The sequence below is a fragment of the Oncorhynchus nerka genome, linkage group LG19 (genome assembly GCF_034236695.1).
Source record: "Oncorhynchus nerka isolate Pitt River linkage group LG19, Oner_Uvic_2.0, whole genome shotgun sequence".
In the NCBI taxonomy this organism is placed as follows: domain Eukaryota; kingdom Metazoa; phylum Chordata; class Actinopteri; order Salmoniformes; family Salmonidae; genus Oncorhynchus; species Oncorhynchus nerka.
The window spans coordinates 23,886,081-23,904,566 of record NC_088414.1 but is presented as its reverse complement, the minus strand read 5'-3'; the positions used below and the strand labels follow the sequence as shown (position 1 = coordinate 23,904,566).

The following is an 18,486-nucleotide window of genomic DNA, read 5'->3' as shown; positions in this document are numbered from 1 at the left end:
AACATCAGACCTCTTAAACCCGAACCCCTTCCATATTACAGAAAAAAATATTGCTGCCCTTTTTGGGGACGATTTCATCCTCACGAGAGGCTGAGCTGGCTTCCTCACTTTCCATGTTGGTGGAATCTTACCGCTAGTACACCTCTCCCGCGTGGTTACAATTTATGAAAGGCTGTCTAGGGCTGTGATTGGTGGATAACCTCTGTGCACGTGTTGGCACGCAATTGGAACATGATTCGACATTGGGCTGACAGAAGAGAGAGTGAGATGATTCGACATTGGGCTGACAGAAGAGACAGTGAGATGCTGCATTTGTAAAACGTTACGTTATAACAGAACCTCGATTATTGGATACAGGCATTTTCCACATCGTGCTAAAACACAAACTCAAATATATCGGCCAGCCCTAACTTGATAAGAAATCATTTCAATATGATGAAAATAGGCTACAACAGAGCAGTTTAGTAACATGCATAATAATGGAACAATGTCCTTTACACAAACAGCAGAGTAAACATAAAACACATACCAGGTTTTATACAGTAAAGTAATTTATAATGTATAGGATCTGTAACAGCATCTGATCACAGTGCTTTTCTGATTCAAATACATCTATCTTTGATCTGGATGGAACCGATCACTAAACTCTGTGCAAATACAAACACTGATCAGGACTCTCCAAAGATGATATTTATTAAATAGAGCAATACATGAGTATGCTATCAGAAAATGCAGGACCAATTTCCAAATCCCATACAAATTACATGTAGCGGTCTTTCACACTCAAGAGTGTGGTTATAAAATACTGCTATTTGAAAATATTAAAATCCATTTCCAATTTCCATCCAGATATGCATAGAAACGACATGAATGAACGGCAATGACTTAAGGCTTGAGAGGTTTAACTTGGCCATAGTAAATAGGTTTCTTCCCATAGAGACAGACAAACAGGGTCCCTAGTACATCCTGGTCTCAGCCTCATAGCAGTGCAGGAAACACCACACCTCAGTAGAGCTGGTGACTCAGTTTCCTTTGGTTTTGTTCAAACCCTGTTTCTCTGTTCACTTCAATTGCGTTAACACACACATAAAATGGTTACATTAAGTTATCTGGCGCATAAGCTTAGGCAAGCTCTCTAACTATCCTCCTCTGCACCTAGCTGGCATTGACCTAAGAACATTTGGCACAAGGGAAATGGTTCACTCAATCACAGCCACTACATTTCTACAGCAGATTCGCAAAGCATAATACTATGATATATGTGTGAACGTTTGTTTCTTGAGTGTGTGTGTAACAGCAATTACAAAGCACCCATCAGGCTCTCCTCAGTCTCTCTTCATGAAGGCCTGCATCATGTCCATTGGCAGAGGGAAGATGATGGTGGAGTTCTTCTCAGCAGCAATGGTGTTGAGCGTCTGCAGGTAGCGCAGCTGTAGGCCGGACGGAGACTCAGCGATGACCAGGGAGGCCTCCTTCAGAGCCCGTGATGCCTTCACCTCCCCCTCCGCTGAGATCACCTACACACAGACACAAGGGCCCAGGGGACAGCAGGAAGGGAGGAGGGGGACAGATACAGAGAGATGGGGAGAAAAGAGGGACCATTAGTTAATGAAGAGAGATGATAGCGAGAGAGAGAGAATTCCACAGTATGCACAGAACAAGTGAATGTGAGTATATAGAGAGAAACCATAGAGAGAGTGGATGATCAAATAAATCAATCCCAGAGACCTCATCTTTAACCAGCAGATTCAACATGTGAAGATGGTATCCAATCAGTGTAATGGCCGATGGGAGGAGACTCGGTTAGAGGTTCCCCAGCTTGTGGCCTGCTTTGCTCTCACTATCTATTCTAGCTTAATGGAAGGGTTTTTACGGCAATACCACTGGTTGCTAAGGAACAAGGCAGATGACATCTTGACCCTACACAAAAACATTTTCATCCGAAAGATATATTTTGAGAGTAAATCAAGCCAAGAAATAACAAAACTGAGAAGACATCTGGAATTTTCACTCAAAGGAAAAGTATTAACCTGAAAAATAGACGAAATCCATGTATGTTCCAGCGTGTGTGTTACCCTGGTCTGTATGTGTCAGTGCTGTACCTTAGCCCTGGCCTCGCGGCTAGCCTCGGCCTCTGCTGCCATGGCCCTCTGGAGCTGCTGGGGCAGTTTGACGTCCTTTATCTCCACCCGCTCCACCTTGATACCCCAGTCATCTGTAGCATCATCCAGGGTGGACTGGGAACAGCACAGGTGGTAAAACATTCAGCTCCACATCCAATAGGTAACCTCAGGTCATAGTAGTCCCAGAACACCCCTTCCTTAGCATCTCTGTGAAGACTAGATGACATATCAATCTGACATACAGGTACCGTAGGGGTTAGAGCATTGGGTCAGTAACCGAAAGGTCGCTAGTTCGGATACCCGAGCCAACAATGTGAAAAATCTGTCGATGTGCCCTTGAGCAAGGCACTTAACCCTAAGTTGAACCAGCGGCTCCGTACTTCTACGTCCGTCCCTGTAAAACAACACATTTCACCGCACCTATCCAGTATCTGTGAAAACAATCAAATCTTTATATTAAACTGATAGAGATCCAAATGTTACTGCAGCAGTAAGTCTGGAGGATGAAATGTCTTGAGAGACCAGGTTAAAAACAATGAGAAAGGCCATAACCGGAAGATCAATGAATGAGTTTTCTCCAATCCTAACCTTACACATTAGTGTACATTCTAAAAACAGAGCCATTCAGTGAACTCTCGCAATATCTTCTCCTGTATTATGGCAATTATGGCTTGCTGTTCAACACTAAATGAATAACTATAATCTACACAGTCCTCTAGTACATGCATGATGTGGAGTTGTGCATGTCAGCATATGGTCAGTACAGAGTCATTAGTGGTCGATGTGGTTCAGTACCTGCATGCTGTGGGCGATCTCATTACGGTCAGATAGGATCTCAGCCAGGTTCTTGGTTCCCAGGACGTTTCTCAGGGTGGTTTGTGCCAGGAGGCGGGTGGCAGCGTCAGCGTTGGTGATGTTGGCCACAGCCAGGGTGGCATTCTGAACACGGTAGTATACCACACCATCAACACTGACCGTTACTGAGTCCTTAGTCAGAACCTGATGAGGGGGGAACATTCAGTTACACTGACAACACTATGTATATCATGGTAATACGGGGGGGGGGGGCTCACCTCTTGTGGGGGATGTCGAAGGTGATGGTGCGCATGTCCACATTGATGAAGCTATCTGTGCAGGGCAGGACGAAGAACAGGCCTGTGGGGTGTGACACACGCACACACAAATTTAACAGCAAAGTTTAAAGCTACTCAATATCACAAAAGCTGAGAAAATGTCTTTGTCAGTAAGGGCAGCATAAATCATTTAACATACAGTACAGTAGAATTGAGTAAATGTCTGGCATAAGACCACATTCAAGCCTGAGTTCCATTAGTCACATGAATGCTGTTGGTCATGACTCAATACATTTGCTAAATTCATGAACACCTATTTGTTTGCACACACTCAGGTTCAGCATGGTACAATATAGCACAGTACAAACACAGTGTGCTGGGCATGATGGTGTGTAAGAAAGAGTCTTAACAGAGGCATTTAAAACTTCACTTGTGTATACATTTCCTTCTCCTTCTATTATCATTTTTCCCAGCTGGGACTTTAGCCCAGTGCCAGCTGGCCCTGGTAATACTGCAATGTAGGAGTATGCTCTAAATTTGCTATGAAAAGCATCATGGGATATGATGAAAAATTCCATGGATTCCCAGCCTAAAAATGGCAACAACTTGGTTAAGGCTAATGCAGAGCAAGACCAATGCATGAAGCATCAGGGAAAGATCTGGCATAAAAAGTAATGACTACTGATTATAGCCTATAGTCTGACCTATAACAGTTGATCCTGTTAAAAGATCTTATCCGTCAGTTGGACAAGGCTTGCTGCGGAGGGTGAGGGAGAGAGCGTGGAGATGAGTAGAGTTTACTTGGGGAAACCAAATACTAAAATAAACATTGGTGTTTATGCCTGGGCTCTTAGGGCAGATGAGGAACGTGAAGGTCCCCCCGTGATAGATGGAGAGGGTCTATTATTACCCCAGGCTGCTATCATGTGGCTGTTCCGGAATCCCGTGAGATCATGTTTCATCCATGGAGAGCATAACAGAAGGCTTCCCACAAACATAAAACAGACTTGAGAGTTTGAGGGCCATAGCATGGCAGATTAGATAAGACTACTGTGGCCACTTTACAGTTACATTAGTACCACCCCTGCACAGGTAATGCCATGTCACCTGAAATCCCTGGAGGTTGGAGGTTTGTGTAGTAATAGCATATCTTCCACATTGTTAAAGGGATAGTGCGCGATTTTGGCAGTTAAGCCCTTTTCTACTTACCCAGTCAGTAAAAGTGAAGAATATTTGGTTAATTTGGCTCTGCATACTGTTACTATTACTTTTTTTTGTTATAGACAACAATTATCTGCAAATAAGTTAAAAAAACATTCTCTGAAGATGGCAATTCCTCACAGAAGGAACCATTTAAAACAACCTAAAGGTTGCAAGATCGAATCCTCGAGCTGACAAGGTAAAAATCTGTCGTTCTGCCCCTGAACAAGGCAGTTAACCCACTGTTCCTAGGCCGTCATTGAAAATAATAATTTGTTCTTAACTGACTTGCCTTAGTTAAATAAAGGTAAAACAAATCAATAAATACATTTAGTGAGGAGAGAGAACCTCATTCTGGTCCCCGCAAATGTTTTCAGTGTTCAATGTCTTTACTGAAATGTGTAGGCCCTCTAATAATTTGTTCAGGTAATAATTGAAATCCGGTCAGCATTCTTGCCGACAAACTTGACCCAGTTTTGACGGTGCAACTACTTATTTGAAGTCTGATATGCCAGTTGTGTCTTTGAAAATAAATGAGGCCTGCATATTTGTAGGCATTTTCATGTATGCTTTGTCCTGGACAGAGTTGATAGAAAGTCATACAAAATTAGAAAAGGTTATATTGAAATGCCCCTTGACTCAAGTACACTAAATAGCCACAAGTATGTGGACACCCCTTCAAATGAATGGATTTGGCTATTTCAGCCACACCCGTTGCTGACAGGTGTATAAAATTGAGCACACTGCCATGTAATCTCCATAGACAAACATTGGCAGTAGCTGCCCTGGTCAACTGTAAGTGCTGTTATTGCGATGTGGAAACGTCTTGGAGCAACAACGTCTCAGCCGCGAAGTGGTAGGCCACACAAGCTCACAGAACGGGACCACTGAGTGCTGAACCGCGTAAAAAGCATCTGTCCTCAGTTGCAACACTCAATACAGAGTTCCAAACTGCTTCATGAAATGGGTTTCCATGGCCGAGCAGCCGTACACAAGCCTAAGAACAACATGCCAATTGTAAAGTTTGGTGGAGGAGGAATAATGTTCTGGGACTGTTTTTCATGGTTCGGGCTAGGCCCCTTAGTTCCAGTGAAAATAAATCTTAACGCTACAGCATACAAGGACATTCTAGATGATTGTGTGCTTCCAACTCAGTGTCAACAGTTTGGGGAAGGCCCTTTCCTGTTTCAGCATGACAATGTTCCATTGAAATTTCCCTTGTGCCCCCATGCACAAAGCGAGGTCCGTACAGAAATGATTTGTCAAGATCGGTGTGGAAGAACTTGACTGGCCTGCACAGAGCCCTGACCTCAATCCCCTTCGGAATTAATTGGAACGACGACTGCAAGCCAGGCCTAATCGCCCAACATCAGTGCCCAATCTCACTAATGCTCTTGTGGCTGAATGGAAGCAAGTCCCCGCAGCAATTCTCCAACATACCCCCGGACCACCACAAAATCTCACACTAGTGTAAATACAGCTAATTAATCAGCCATCTTAAGAATGACACTATATACTGAGGGAAAACTGTCAATAAAACCCTCAGCATCACTCTTCCACTCCAACCACAAAGAGAGAGGAGAGGCATGCCCTCTGCTCAGCACATCAGTTACAGAAATTAGGAAAGAGAACCCATTGCAACATCATGGCAACGCATGTCAAATAGGGATAGGGTTAGCATCAATCAAAGGGTAATATCATCAAGGTGAAGGACAACACACAAACAAAGAATACAAAAGAAAGATGAGAGAGAGCAGAGGGCTGAAGAGGGATGTGGGTGTTTATTCTTCACTACCAATCCAGCACCATGACTAGGCCCACTGCTGCTCATCAAGATGTCAATCTGTAGACAGGATAGCAGTAAAGCTCTCAGATCACTTTAATTCAGACAAGAGCTTTAGTTTAAGCCTCTTAAGAGCATTAGTTAATTGATTGCAATTATTGCCAGATTCTGTAGTGGCCGTATTTGTTGAATAATGACCTCTTTAAAAGTTCTGCTAAAGTATTCTATGAAGATTTGCAGGGAACATATTTGCATATTCAGTTTATCATACCAGATACACCTGACATCTTTTACAGTGTAACCAAGGCAAACATCTTACCACACAAACTATATGCTTAAGGGAAAAAAAGTGTGCTTGCTGAAAGCATGCGTGAACCCTGGAATTCTGTGTACATTCGGGAATTATGTTAACACATAAGTTACTACAGGACAGGAGAGGTTAAACTAGGACACAGGATGTGCAGAACTGACCCGTTGCAGTGCACCCCTGCACAATGGTCCAATGGAAGTAGTAGTGCAGCAGCCCACTACAATGTAAAACAAATAGGTCAAAGCAGACGTACCCCTAACCACATTAACACTGAAAAGAGGCTTGACTCTCTCCTAACATATTTTCACAGTTAAGATGGTTAAGACAGGCCCACATAATTTTTATTGCAATTTTCATCCATCTCATACTGTCTGTGATCATAATATGTTTAATCAAGGGTTTTGGTAAAGTAAGTATGGGACCTTGAGAGAATCATAGCAAATATGTACAGTGAAACTTTCTCCAGGGACAGTGCATGTGACGGTGGTGATGGGAAGTGTATCTATTACCTGGCCCTTTGGCTCCTCCTCGTACGATCCGCCCCAGGCGAAAGATGATGGCCCTCTCATACTCCTTCACAATCTGGGAGAGAAAGAAACAATGGCTTAATTAGTTGTCCCCTAGCACTCGTTTGACATTTCTCACTCTACCTTCACTGATCAGTCAATATTGAAATACCACTGATTGGGTATCAACAACCCCCCCCCACCTTTTTTTAAAACTTTAAAGTGAGTATATATATCTAACAATACAACTCTGGCAGCTGGTGTAGCATTAAAAGGAGAGAAAGCCCATTTCCATGGGAATAAAGGCATACTGGTAAGTGATCAATTCATAGAAGAAATAGACTCACACAAATGACACCACTAACCAGTTCTCAGTTCACGCATCATCTATCTTGTGTGGATGTATAGGTAATAACTGTACCTTAATACACATCCATATGGAGAGAGGCAGAGTTGCAAGCATCAGAAGGATGGATAAGCCGACTATGATCCAACCACATAGGCCATTGTCAGTATCTGAGCTCTCCAAGGCTGAAAGACAATACAAAAACATACAAACAAAGTCAAATACAACCGAAGACAGAAAATAAACCTTTTCACATCCCAGCCATTAGAAGAGCAGCCCCTTCAACATCATGCATTTCTGGTAACTTCTTTACTCTTTATTTTTCATTTGGATTCTTCTGTGAATTGCCAAGTGAAAGGGAAAGGGGGATACCTAGTCAGTTGTACAACTGAATGCCTTCAACTGAAATGTGTCTTCCACATTTAACCCAATTTTTTGTTTTTGTGACAGGCAATTCTGATCATTTTCCCACTAATTGGTCTTTGACCAACCAGATCAGCTCTGAAAAAGATCTGATATGGTAAGACATGATGTGATTGGTCAAAAGACCAATTATGTAAAAAATATCAGAATTGGGCTGCCTGTGTAAACGCAACCTTAATAACCTAAATTGTGCATCAGATACATAGGCTACAAACAATTAGGCTGAAATTTGTTTAGAACTACCGGTAATACCCAGAAACAGTGTGCATGTGTCTCATGTCAGCAACCAGCGGAAGCATCCCATCCAGGTAACACTAACCTTTCCCTAGATTAACACCCTGAATAATTGTTTTATTAAATGTAGATTTCTTTTGTCACTGGCCTACACACAATACCCCATAATGTCAAAGTGGAAGGATGTTTTTAGAAATGTTTACTCATTCGGAATTTGCAATAATGCCGCGTTCAAAACAACTGAGAACTTGGAAAAATACGAGGTGAAATCATGACGTCAGTGATCTTCAGGTCGGAACGTCGGAGCTCTAGAAAGAGGCCCGAGTTCCCGAGTTGGAATTCCGAGTTGGATGACTGTTCAAATCGTTTTTTCCCAGTCAGAGATAGTTTTTCTCAGATTTACCAGTTGTTTTGAATGCACTGAAGTCGGAGAGTTACGAGTTCAGTTGTTTAACGTGGCATTAGATAGAGCCCGTTAAGATCCTAATTGTGGTCTGAAGCTGGCAGTGGTGTGTATTCATGGATGCCAGGCTTCCCCCCCAAAAAATGACCAAGAAAAAAAGAATACAGAAAATAATGTATATCTTTCGTATCTCTGTTTCATATTTTTTCTTCAATTTGCACAAGGCTGAATATACAGTATTATCACTGGAGAAAGCTTCCAAGTGAGTGAAACAGAGCCCCTCTGTCTCTGTCTGATAATGTCTAGTCATAAAGAGTATGACATCTTTGCCGCCCGTAACATTGAATGCAAGGAAAGCCAGCGAGCATTTGGCCTTCCTTGATTAAATATATAATATGGCTTTCGAGCTAAAATGAGTGAGCTCAACTGTGATTGGTCCTGGCACACTAAAAAAAAAGTGTCAAGGGAAGCCAGTTTGAATTTGGCGTCACTCCTATCAAATCGCATTGAGAGCATACGTAAATGACAGAAACAACTTGAATCGTTACAACTCGCTGTGTTGTTGTCCTCCTGGAGGCTAGCTAGCTAAAATTGCCCTTTCATAAACTAGCCATGGATGGAGATAGGGATTTGTACTTCTGGTTTTAACTAGTTCTCCATACTGGTCAATGATTATAATGGCAACTCTGATCCAACCATTAGTTCATACACTGTTCCCCTGGCCTGAGGGGATGGAAGTTCAATATGTAGCTAGATGTAGAAGGCTAATGTTAACTAGCTAACGTTGCCCATGCAAGGAAGTTAGGCTAGTGAGCAAGAATTTTAACCAGGTAGCGTAGGACAACAACAAATAAAAGTGTGTACTTTATGACAGAGTGACAGACCATTTTGTCAACATGAAAGAGAGAAGGGTGGCATTGGCATTTCTCTACAAGTAGGGTGAGTCAACATGTTTTTCTACTTCCAGAAACACACACATATATCAGAACCATGGACAGCCACATCATATTTAACCAGTGGCGACCCGTCATTCACGGCAGGTGGGGCTGAGCAAAAAATAAATAAATAAATAAACTACATTTGCCAAAATACCAAGTATACAGACAGCGGACACCTTCAGTGCTTTTAGGGCCCATAATGCAATTCCTTGGAAAATGATGGTGGATTCACATTGTTTTCGGGTTTGAAGAAAATGGCAGAAAATATGCAGCCGAAGTCCAATGAAAGCGGATTGAAATTATTTGCTTTAACTAACGACAAATGTTAAAATGTTGAGCAATATAATAAAGTAATGACTTTTCAAATAAGTTACCTTTTTGTTAGAATTTGTTAGCTACATTACAATTTGTTAGCTACGCTATCCTTATGAACCACATAGCATGTTAGCTAGTTACCTAACGTTAATTGGCTACTAATACATCAAACTTGCCAGTATATTAACTATATCCTAACTACCCAATGTTTATTGACCTGATTATTCCTGTCATTCTTAACTAAGTGGTATAGTTCTTGTCCGTTCTCAATGGACATTCGGGTGCCTTCGTAAAAATTTGCTCTGGCTATCTACTCCGATTTCAGAGCACTCTACCAGAGCGCAGAATAACTTATACATTTACGAACGCTCAACACCCGTTGAATATGGCCGGCTTCAGTAAACGTCGGGAAAAAAACGTAATTAAATTGTTGCCAGCAGCAACGCTCTGGATAACATGAAAACTGCCTAACCAGCTCTGCTAGAGCGAGTAAAATGGTCAGAGTGAGGTGTCTCTCATTTGTGTCTGTAAGTAGCTAGCAAGTTGGACAGTTAGATTGGGTGCTTGACTGCCGTTGTAAGTTTACATTGCTCGAATCAACCCTACTCCTGGGGCCAGAGCGTCAAGTGTGCGCTCTGAACGCTCCCAGAGCGAAATGCTTTGAATTTACAAACGGACAGTGCTCTCAATTTACAAATGCTCAGAGTGCAATCTGGCACTCTAGACTGAATTTAAGAACACATCCGAAGTCATAAAATGTCTAGCTAGTAATTTGTTATGCTAACAAGCTAGCAAAGGGTTGAATAGCAACAGCATCAACTTCCAGTAGACAGGCGAAGAGCTAGTACGCTGAACTGAAAGGATACTGGTCGTTTACAGTATACTAAAATGAACTACTAGTATATACTCATTAAGTATGTAGTATACAGCATGTTAGTATGGGTATTCGAACAGAGCTATGGTCCTTTTATTGCTTTCCTGAGTAAGGCAGCTCCAGAATACAGGTGTTTCAGCCTAGCTCAGTGCTTTCTGTGATGGTGGGGCAGCCAGTGGAAAATATGGCGCGCAGGGGTTGGTAATAGAGGTCGACCGATTATGATTTTTCAACGTCGATACCGATACCAATTATTGGAGGACAAAAAAAGCTGTTACCGATTAATCGGCCAATTTTTTAAATGTATTTGTAATAATGACAATTACAACAATACTGAAGGAACACATATTTTAACTTAATATAATACATCAATAAAATCAATTTAGCCTAAAATAAATAATGAAACAATTTGGTTCAATTTGGTTTAAATAATGCAAAAACAAAGTGTTGGAGAAGAAAGTAAGAGTGCAATATGTGCCATGTAAGAAAGCTAATGTTTAAGTTCCTTGCTCAGAACATGAGAATATATGAAAGCTGGTGGTTCCTTTAAACATGAGTCTTCAATATTCCCAGGTAAGAAGTTTTAGGTTGTAGTTATTATTGGAATTATATGACTATTTCTGTCTATACCATTTGTATTTCATATATCTTTGAATATTGGATGTTCTTATAGGCACTTTAGTATTGCCAGTGTAACAGTATAGCTTCCTTACCTCTCCTCGCTCCTACCTGGGCTCGAACCAGGAACACAACGGCAACAGCCACCCACGAAGCAGCGTTACCCATGCAGAGCAAGGGGAACAACTACTCCAAGTCTCAAAGCGAGTGACGTTTGAAACGCTATTAATGCGCACCCCGCTAACTAGCTAGCCATTTCACATCACATCGTTACACCAGCCTAATCTCAGGAGTTGATAGGCTTGAAGTCATAAACAGCAGAGCTGCTGGCAAAATGCACGAAAGTGCTGTTTGAATGAATGCTTATGAGCCTACTGGTGCCTACCATTGCTCAGTCAGACTGCTCTATCAAATCGTAGACTTAATTATAACATAATAACACACAGAAATGCGAGCCCTAGGTCATTAATATGGTCGAATCCGGAAACTATCATCTCGAAAACAAGACATTTATTCTTTCAGTGAAATACGGAATCGTCCCGTATTTGATCTAATGGGTGGCATCCATCAGTCCAAATATTCCTGTTACATTGCACAACCTTCAATGTTATGCCATAATTACGTAAAATTATGGCAAATTAGTTCTCAATGAGCCAGGCGGCCCAAACTGTTGCATATACCCTGACTCTGCGTGCAATGAACGCAAGAGAGGTGACACAATTTCACCTGGTTAATATTGCCTGCTAACCTGTATTTCTTTTAGCTAAATATACAGGTTTAAAAATATATACTTCTGTGTATTGATTTTAAGAAAGGCATTGGTGTTTATGGTTAGGTACACGTTCGAGCAACGACAGTCCTTTTTCGTGAATGCGCACTGCATCGATTATATGCAACGCAGGACACGCTAGATAAACTAGTAATATCATCAACCATGTGTAGTTATAACTAGTGATTATGATTGATTAAGTTTAATGCCAGCTAGCAACTTACCTTGGCTTCTTACTGCCTTCGCGTAACAGGCGGGATCCTCGTGAGGCAGGTGGTTAGAGCGTTGGACTAGTTAACCGTAAGGTTGCAAGATTGAATCCCTGAGCTGACAAGGTAAAAATCTGTCATTCTGCCCCTGAACAAGGCAGCTAACCCACCGTTCCTAGGCCGTCATTTAAAATAAAAATGTGTTCTTAACTGACTTGCCTAGTTAAAAAAATATTAAATAAAAGTTTTTTTGATCGGCAAAATCGGCGTCCAAAATGACTGATTTCCGATTGTGATGAAAACTTGAAATCGGCCCTAATTAATCGGCTGTTCCGATTAATCGGTCGACCTCTAGTTGGTAATGTTCTTTAGAAGCGCCGTGATTGGCCTAGTGCTCTGTCACTCATGGGGACACCATGTCACTGCCAAATCTAAGGGTAGAGCCCAAAAATTCAAACCCCTTGGGTGCTGCCATAGGCTGCAGTCCAAACACGTTATTTTTTACCCCCTCAGCCGTTGCACTAGCCACTTTCCTTCTGGGTAATCCCAGTAAAACCGGATGCAATTTGATTGCCATCTTAAGTGGAGGTCCAATTCACTGTAGCCCCCTCTGCCCTCGATTTAGCTCGAAGGAGAGAGTGAATAACTTTGGTCACTTGCAGGGTTGATATGACCCACAATTCAATGCAAACTGTAGTCACGTCAAATTCTGGTGGCCGCGAAGTGACAAATTTAATCAACAAGGCTGCATTTGACATGTCAGAAAAAAGTATGAAGCTAGCTTGCTAAAAAATATATAGACATTGATTTTAGTGTTTGCAAATTGGCTTAGTCACGTAGTAAGAAGACTATAAAATGTAGCTAGATTAATTTAGGGTATACTTGGATGTGACAAGGTAAAATGTAATTCAAGGGCTGAGGGTTTAGGGCTGAGGGCTGTCTACTTTGAGTATGAAATGCAGCCATAGAGCTACATTAGAAGTGCCCATCTGAGAAGGCTCAAGGTCATTGATCACCGATAAAATTACCTCAAATCATGAAGTCGAAGTTTACATACACCTTAGCCAAATACATTCAAACTCAGTTTTTCACAATATCTGACATTTAATCCTAGTAAAAAATCCCTGTCTTAAGTCAGTTAGGATCACCACTTTATTTTAAGAATGTAAAATGTCAGAATAATAGTAGAGAGAATGATTTATTTCAGCTTGTATTTCTTTCATCACATTCCCAGTGGGTAAGAAGTGTACATACACTCAATTAGTATTTGGTAGCATTGCCATTAAATTGTTTAACTTTGGTCAAATGTTTTGGGTAGCCTTCCACAACCTCCATACAGAGCTGGTGTAAATTATTCAGGTTTGTAGGCCTCCTTGCTCGCACATGCTTTTTCAGTTCTACCCACAAATTATCCATGGGATTGAGGTCAGGGCTTTGTGATGGCCACTCCAATACCTTGACTTTATTGTCCTTAAGCCATTTTGCCACAACTTTGTAAGTATGCTTGGGGTCATTGTCCATTTGGAAGACCCATTTGCGACCAAGCTTAAACTTCCTGACTGATGTCTTGTGATGTTGCTTCAATATATCCACATAATTTTCCATCGTCTTGATGCCATCTATTTTGTGAAGTGCACCAGACCCTCCTGCAACAAAGCACCCCCACAACATGATGCTGCCACCCCCGTGATTCACGGTTGGGATGGTGTTCTTCGGCTTGCAAGCCTCCCCCTTTTTCCTCCAAACATAACGATGGTCATTATGGCCAAACAGTTCTATATTTGTTTTATCCGACCAGAGTAAATTCTCCAAAAAGTACAATCTTTGTGCAGTTCCAAACCGTAGTTTGGCTTTTTTATGGCGGTTTTGGAGCAGTGGCTTCTTCCTTGCTGAGCGGCCTTTCAGGTTATAGCGATATAGGACTTGTTTTACTGTGGATATAGATACTCCTGTACCTAGATACTCCTGTACCTGTTTCCTCCAGCATCTTCACAAGGTCCTTTGCTGTTGTTTTGGGATTGATTTGCACTTTTCGCACCAAAGTACGTTCATCTCTAGGAGACAGAACGCTTCTCCTTCCTGAGTGGTATGATGGCCATGGTGTTTATACTTGTGTACTATTGTTTGTACAGTTGAATGTGGTACCTTCAGGCGATTGGAAATTGCTCCCAAGGATGAACCAGACTAGTGGAGGTCCACCATTTTTTTCTGAGGTCTTGGCTGATTTCTTTTGATTTTCCCATGATGTCAAGCAAAGAGGCACTGCGTTTGAAGGTAGGCCTTGAAATGCATCCACAGGTAAACCTCCAATTGTCTCAAATTATGTCAATTAGCCTTCTAAAGCCATGACATCCTTTTCTGGAATTTCCCATGCTGTTAAAAGGCACAGTCAACTTCGTGTATGTAAACTTCTGACCCACTGGAATTGTGATACAGTGAATTATAAGTGAAATAATCTGCCTGTAAACAATTGTTGGAAACATGACTTGTGTCATGCACAAAGTAGATGTCCTAACCGATTTGTCAAAGCTATAGTTTGTTATCAAAAAAATTGCAGAGTGGTTCAAAAACTTGTTTTAATGACTCCAACCTAAGTGTATGTAAACTTCCAACTTCAACTGTACCTACAGCAGCTTTGATTGAACTGATCATGTCAACATACTTTCAAAGTCTTAGCTAGCAGTCATCATCCATTCATGAATCAAGTCGACAATCTACTGGCACATCATTTTTAATCCATGTCATATGAAGAGAAATGAAGAGAAATTATAGATAAAACATCGGTACTCATTAGCCATTGGACATATAACTACACAACAAGTTGGAAATTGCAAATTCGACAATGAGTGGTTTGGAAAGAATCCGTGGCTAACTGCAAGGATTGCGAAGCAATCACTAGCCTGTTATTCAGTGGAGTGAGAATGTGGTCCCAATTCTCGGTTTAAGGTTCTCTTTTCCGAGCTTAAAATGGTAAGCAATCAACATCGGCCATGCTGTCAATCCAGCATGATTTCCGCCGCGCTCAAAACAACTTAACTCAAAACTGGGAAATCTAACTTCAGTGAGTTCAAGACAACTGGGAACTCAGGAAAAAATGATCTCTGACTGAGAAAATATGGTTTGAACGGTCATCCAACTCCAATTGTAAGTCATGAACTCGGGCCTCTTTCTAGAGCTACGACATGAAGATCACTTATGTCATCATTTTTCAACTGTATTTTTTTCAGAGTTCCCAGTTGTCTTGAAAGCACCATAAATCCAGAGAATGCCAGACTTTTATGACAAAATTTGCCCATGAAGGACTGCCGTGCCACCTTCCTGTTCAAGTGAGCACAGCACAACAAGGTGAGTCCAAAAATGTCTTGTTATTATGTAAATCATTAAATATTGTAAGAGCTTTCATTGTCTGCTTATATGCCCCATTTATTTATCCTACAGTTCTGACTTGGTGTACAGGGAGAACACTAAGAACGGCCCACAATCTCAATTCTGTCGCTATACATTTCAAAAGTGCTGAACAAATAGTTAATGATTACAACCGTCCTAGCACGCTCATTAATGGCTTGATCAATTTTACGTATTGCCTCTTATGTATTGTCTTCCCCCTTATGCTGCTTATTGTTAGTAGAAAGCGCATTTGTTTAAGCAAGTCAGCTATGTTTTTTTTAAAGGCAATAATTGAGGCTGAATGAACTGTATCGCTGCCAGACAAGGCTCCGCTGTTAGCCAGGTGAGGCAGTGGTAAGGTGTTGGGACTGCTGTTGGGACAACTTTATTTAGGCCCTAACAGTTTGTGTTCACCGTTTATCACCATTTATAGTGCAAGTAAATAATTTGCCCTACCAAGATTTACATGCTAAAATCGCCACTGTATGTAGCTTACGTTGATTGGACTAAGTTGTTTTTGGTATCTTTTAGTTGTCACTGTATTAGACTAAGCACATGTGATATGATGGTGCTGGAATAGTGGAGGCAGCTCCTGTTTTCTTTGTGACTTGCATAACTCTCGTGATTCTAAATCAATTGGCTAGTTGTTTAGTGGTCCAAAAATGTCGGGAAACATTAACTTGCTTGGTCGTGCTGTAGGTCAATTAACTGGACTTCACCGGATAGAGGTTGCTCTCCGGTTTTGTGATACAACAAAGGGGTGGTTGAATTTATTCTGCTACTGTGTTTTCTTATTGTCTCTGCCGTTTGGCCTATATAATCACGGTCGCAATGCATATGAAATAACAGGTTCTAGAGCAAACAACTAAATGATCACAACACAGGTTGTAATACGGCTATTTTTCTGACTTTTCCCTGGTGATTGTATCCACGCACAGCTACTGGAAGCTCGTGGCTTCTGCACAACACTGTAGGCGAAATGTGTTCAATGTAACAATGTAATTGTAATCTCAAACTGTAACTCTTATATCAGCAAGTCTGCTACATTGTGGCAGAAATGCGTGGGTTGCTGGACTTGCATGACACAGCCGTGTTTTGTAGGGCGTGTCCCTGTCCCACTACTTTCTTTGGTCTTGTGTTGTCTGAAGAGACGCAAATGTGGCCATTTTGTCTATACATATAAAACATATCCGCCGGATTTAGTAAATAAACCGGATTACCTGCTTGACGTTCCCGTCTTTTACTCTCTCTCGACTGGGTTTCTTTGCCGTATTCTTCCATTGTAAAATACAGTTCAGTCACTGATCTCAGAGCTGTGGCTTCAGGTTAGTATGTTTGTTGCTGAAAACCAGCTTGTGTTTGAGTCACAATATAGTAGGCTACATTTCCCGATGACGCTTAAATATATTTTTTCTTAATTTTCATGCACTTTGTCACCCCCTACTGGGTATAATAGGTCAACCACTACAATGAAATAGATATATGGAGGACTCCAGTGCCAGAAAGCTCGTTTTACGTTTTAGCATGGGCAGCACCATTGAGGACTTTCACCATTTTGTAGTAGTCAACTGGGTGGACTTCCTATAGTTTAAGGAAGTATCACATAATTCCACCCAGATCATAAGGATGGATCAGACAATTAATTATACTTGTAAGCAAACATTCCATAATTACAGGCGGCATAAATCGCCAACCTTGGCTTTCTACCTGTTCAAAAAACACAGTCCAGGTGGCAGTATGCACCTTTTCAGTTTGCTTGCCAACTCAGAAGTAGTAAAAGAAGAAAATTGACCACTTCAAAATGGAGATGGCCTCAATTACACTAACCATGCTCTCATAGACGCCATGGTGGGACAGATAAGATGTTGCATCCTCTAACTATCTCTATGGATGTGCCTTTATCCCAATAGTGGGGTGGTGTATCTGATCAATTAACGTTTTGATAAAAGCACCACATTTGGCAATGATGTAGATTTATGTGCCCTGAAAATATTTAGATATGGAGCCACCCCAGATTTGGTCTATGGGGGGTGCGCCAGCCATTTTGGGGAAAAATGGCCCCTGACTGTAATTCTATTTTACAAATCAGAAGGACTGCTTTGAGGTCAAGGGACCAAATTTGTTGTTCGATTGAATATTAGAACAGCCAAAACGAGTGACCTAAGCGACTTTGAGTATGGTATGATCGTCTGTGCCAGGCGCGCCGGTTTCAGTACTTTAGAAACGGTCGGCCTCCTGGGCTTTTCACACATGACAGTGTTTAGGGTGTACCGAGAATGGTGCGACAAACAAAAAATATCAAGTCAGCGGCAGTCCTGTGTGTGAAAACAGCTCGTTGATGAGAAGCCGGGGAGAATGGCAAGAATCGTGCAAGCTAACAGGCGTGCCACAAACAGGCAAATAATGGCACAGTACAACAGTGGTGTGCAGAACGGCATCTCGGAACGCACTACTTGTCGGTCCTTATCACACATGGGTTATTGCAGCAGACGACCACACCGGGTTCCACTCCTATCAACTAAAAACAAGATGTGGCTCCAGTGGGCATGTGATCACAAACACTGGACAATTGAGGAGTGGAAAAACATTGCCTGGTCTTACGAATTCCTGTTCCTGTTCCATTATCCTGATGACAGAGTCAGGATTTGGTGTAAGCAGCATGAGTCCATGGGCCCCCTCCTGTCTGGTGTAATTAGTACAGGCTGGTGGCAGTGGTGTAATGGTGTTGGGAATGTTTTCCTGGCACACATTAGGTCCCTTGATACCAATTGAGAAACGTTTCCTTGCTCCGAAGAATTCAGGCGGTTCTGGAGGCACAGTGTGGTCCGACCCGGAACTAGATGGGTGTACCTAATAGACTGGACACTGAGTGTATATTTCCACTATGAGGTTAGAATAATTCTTTGAAATTACGAAAGTAATTTAGTGTTAGAGCTGTTTGAAAAGACCGGCTGAAATTTCAGCCTGTTGTGGTG

At 41.7% G+C, this 18,486-nt stretch overlaps 1 protein-coding gene across 1 annotated transcript; it reads right to left on the bottom strand.

Moving 5' to 3' along the window:
• Positions 1 to 675: 675 nt before the first annotated feature.
• LOC115122824 (stomatin-like) lies at positions 676 to 16,922 on the bottom strand. Its single transcript, XM_065004803.1, has 7 exons — positions 16,732 to 16,922; positions 7,417 to 7,526; positions 6,999 to 7,071; positions 3,210 to 3,278; positions 2,919 to 3,136; positions 2,103 to 2,237; positions 676 to 1,517 (listed from the first exon to the last, which is right to left on the bottom strand). The coding sequence occupies exons 1-7, from the start codon at positions 16,790 to 16,792 to the stop codon at positions 1,326 to 1,328; spliced, it is 858 nt and encodes a 285-aa protein (XP_064860875.1). The 5' UTR covers positions 16,793 to 16,922; the 3' UTR covers positions 676 to 1,325.
• Positions 16,923 to 18,486: the final 1,564 nt, after the last annotated feature.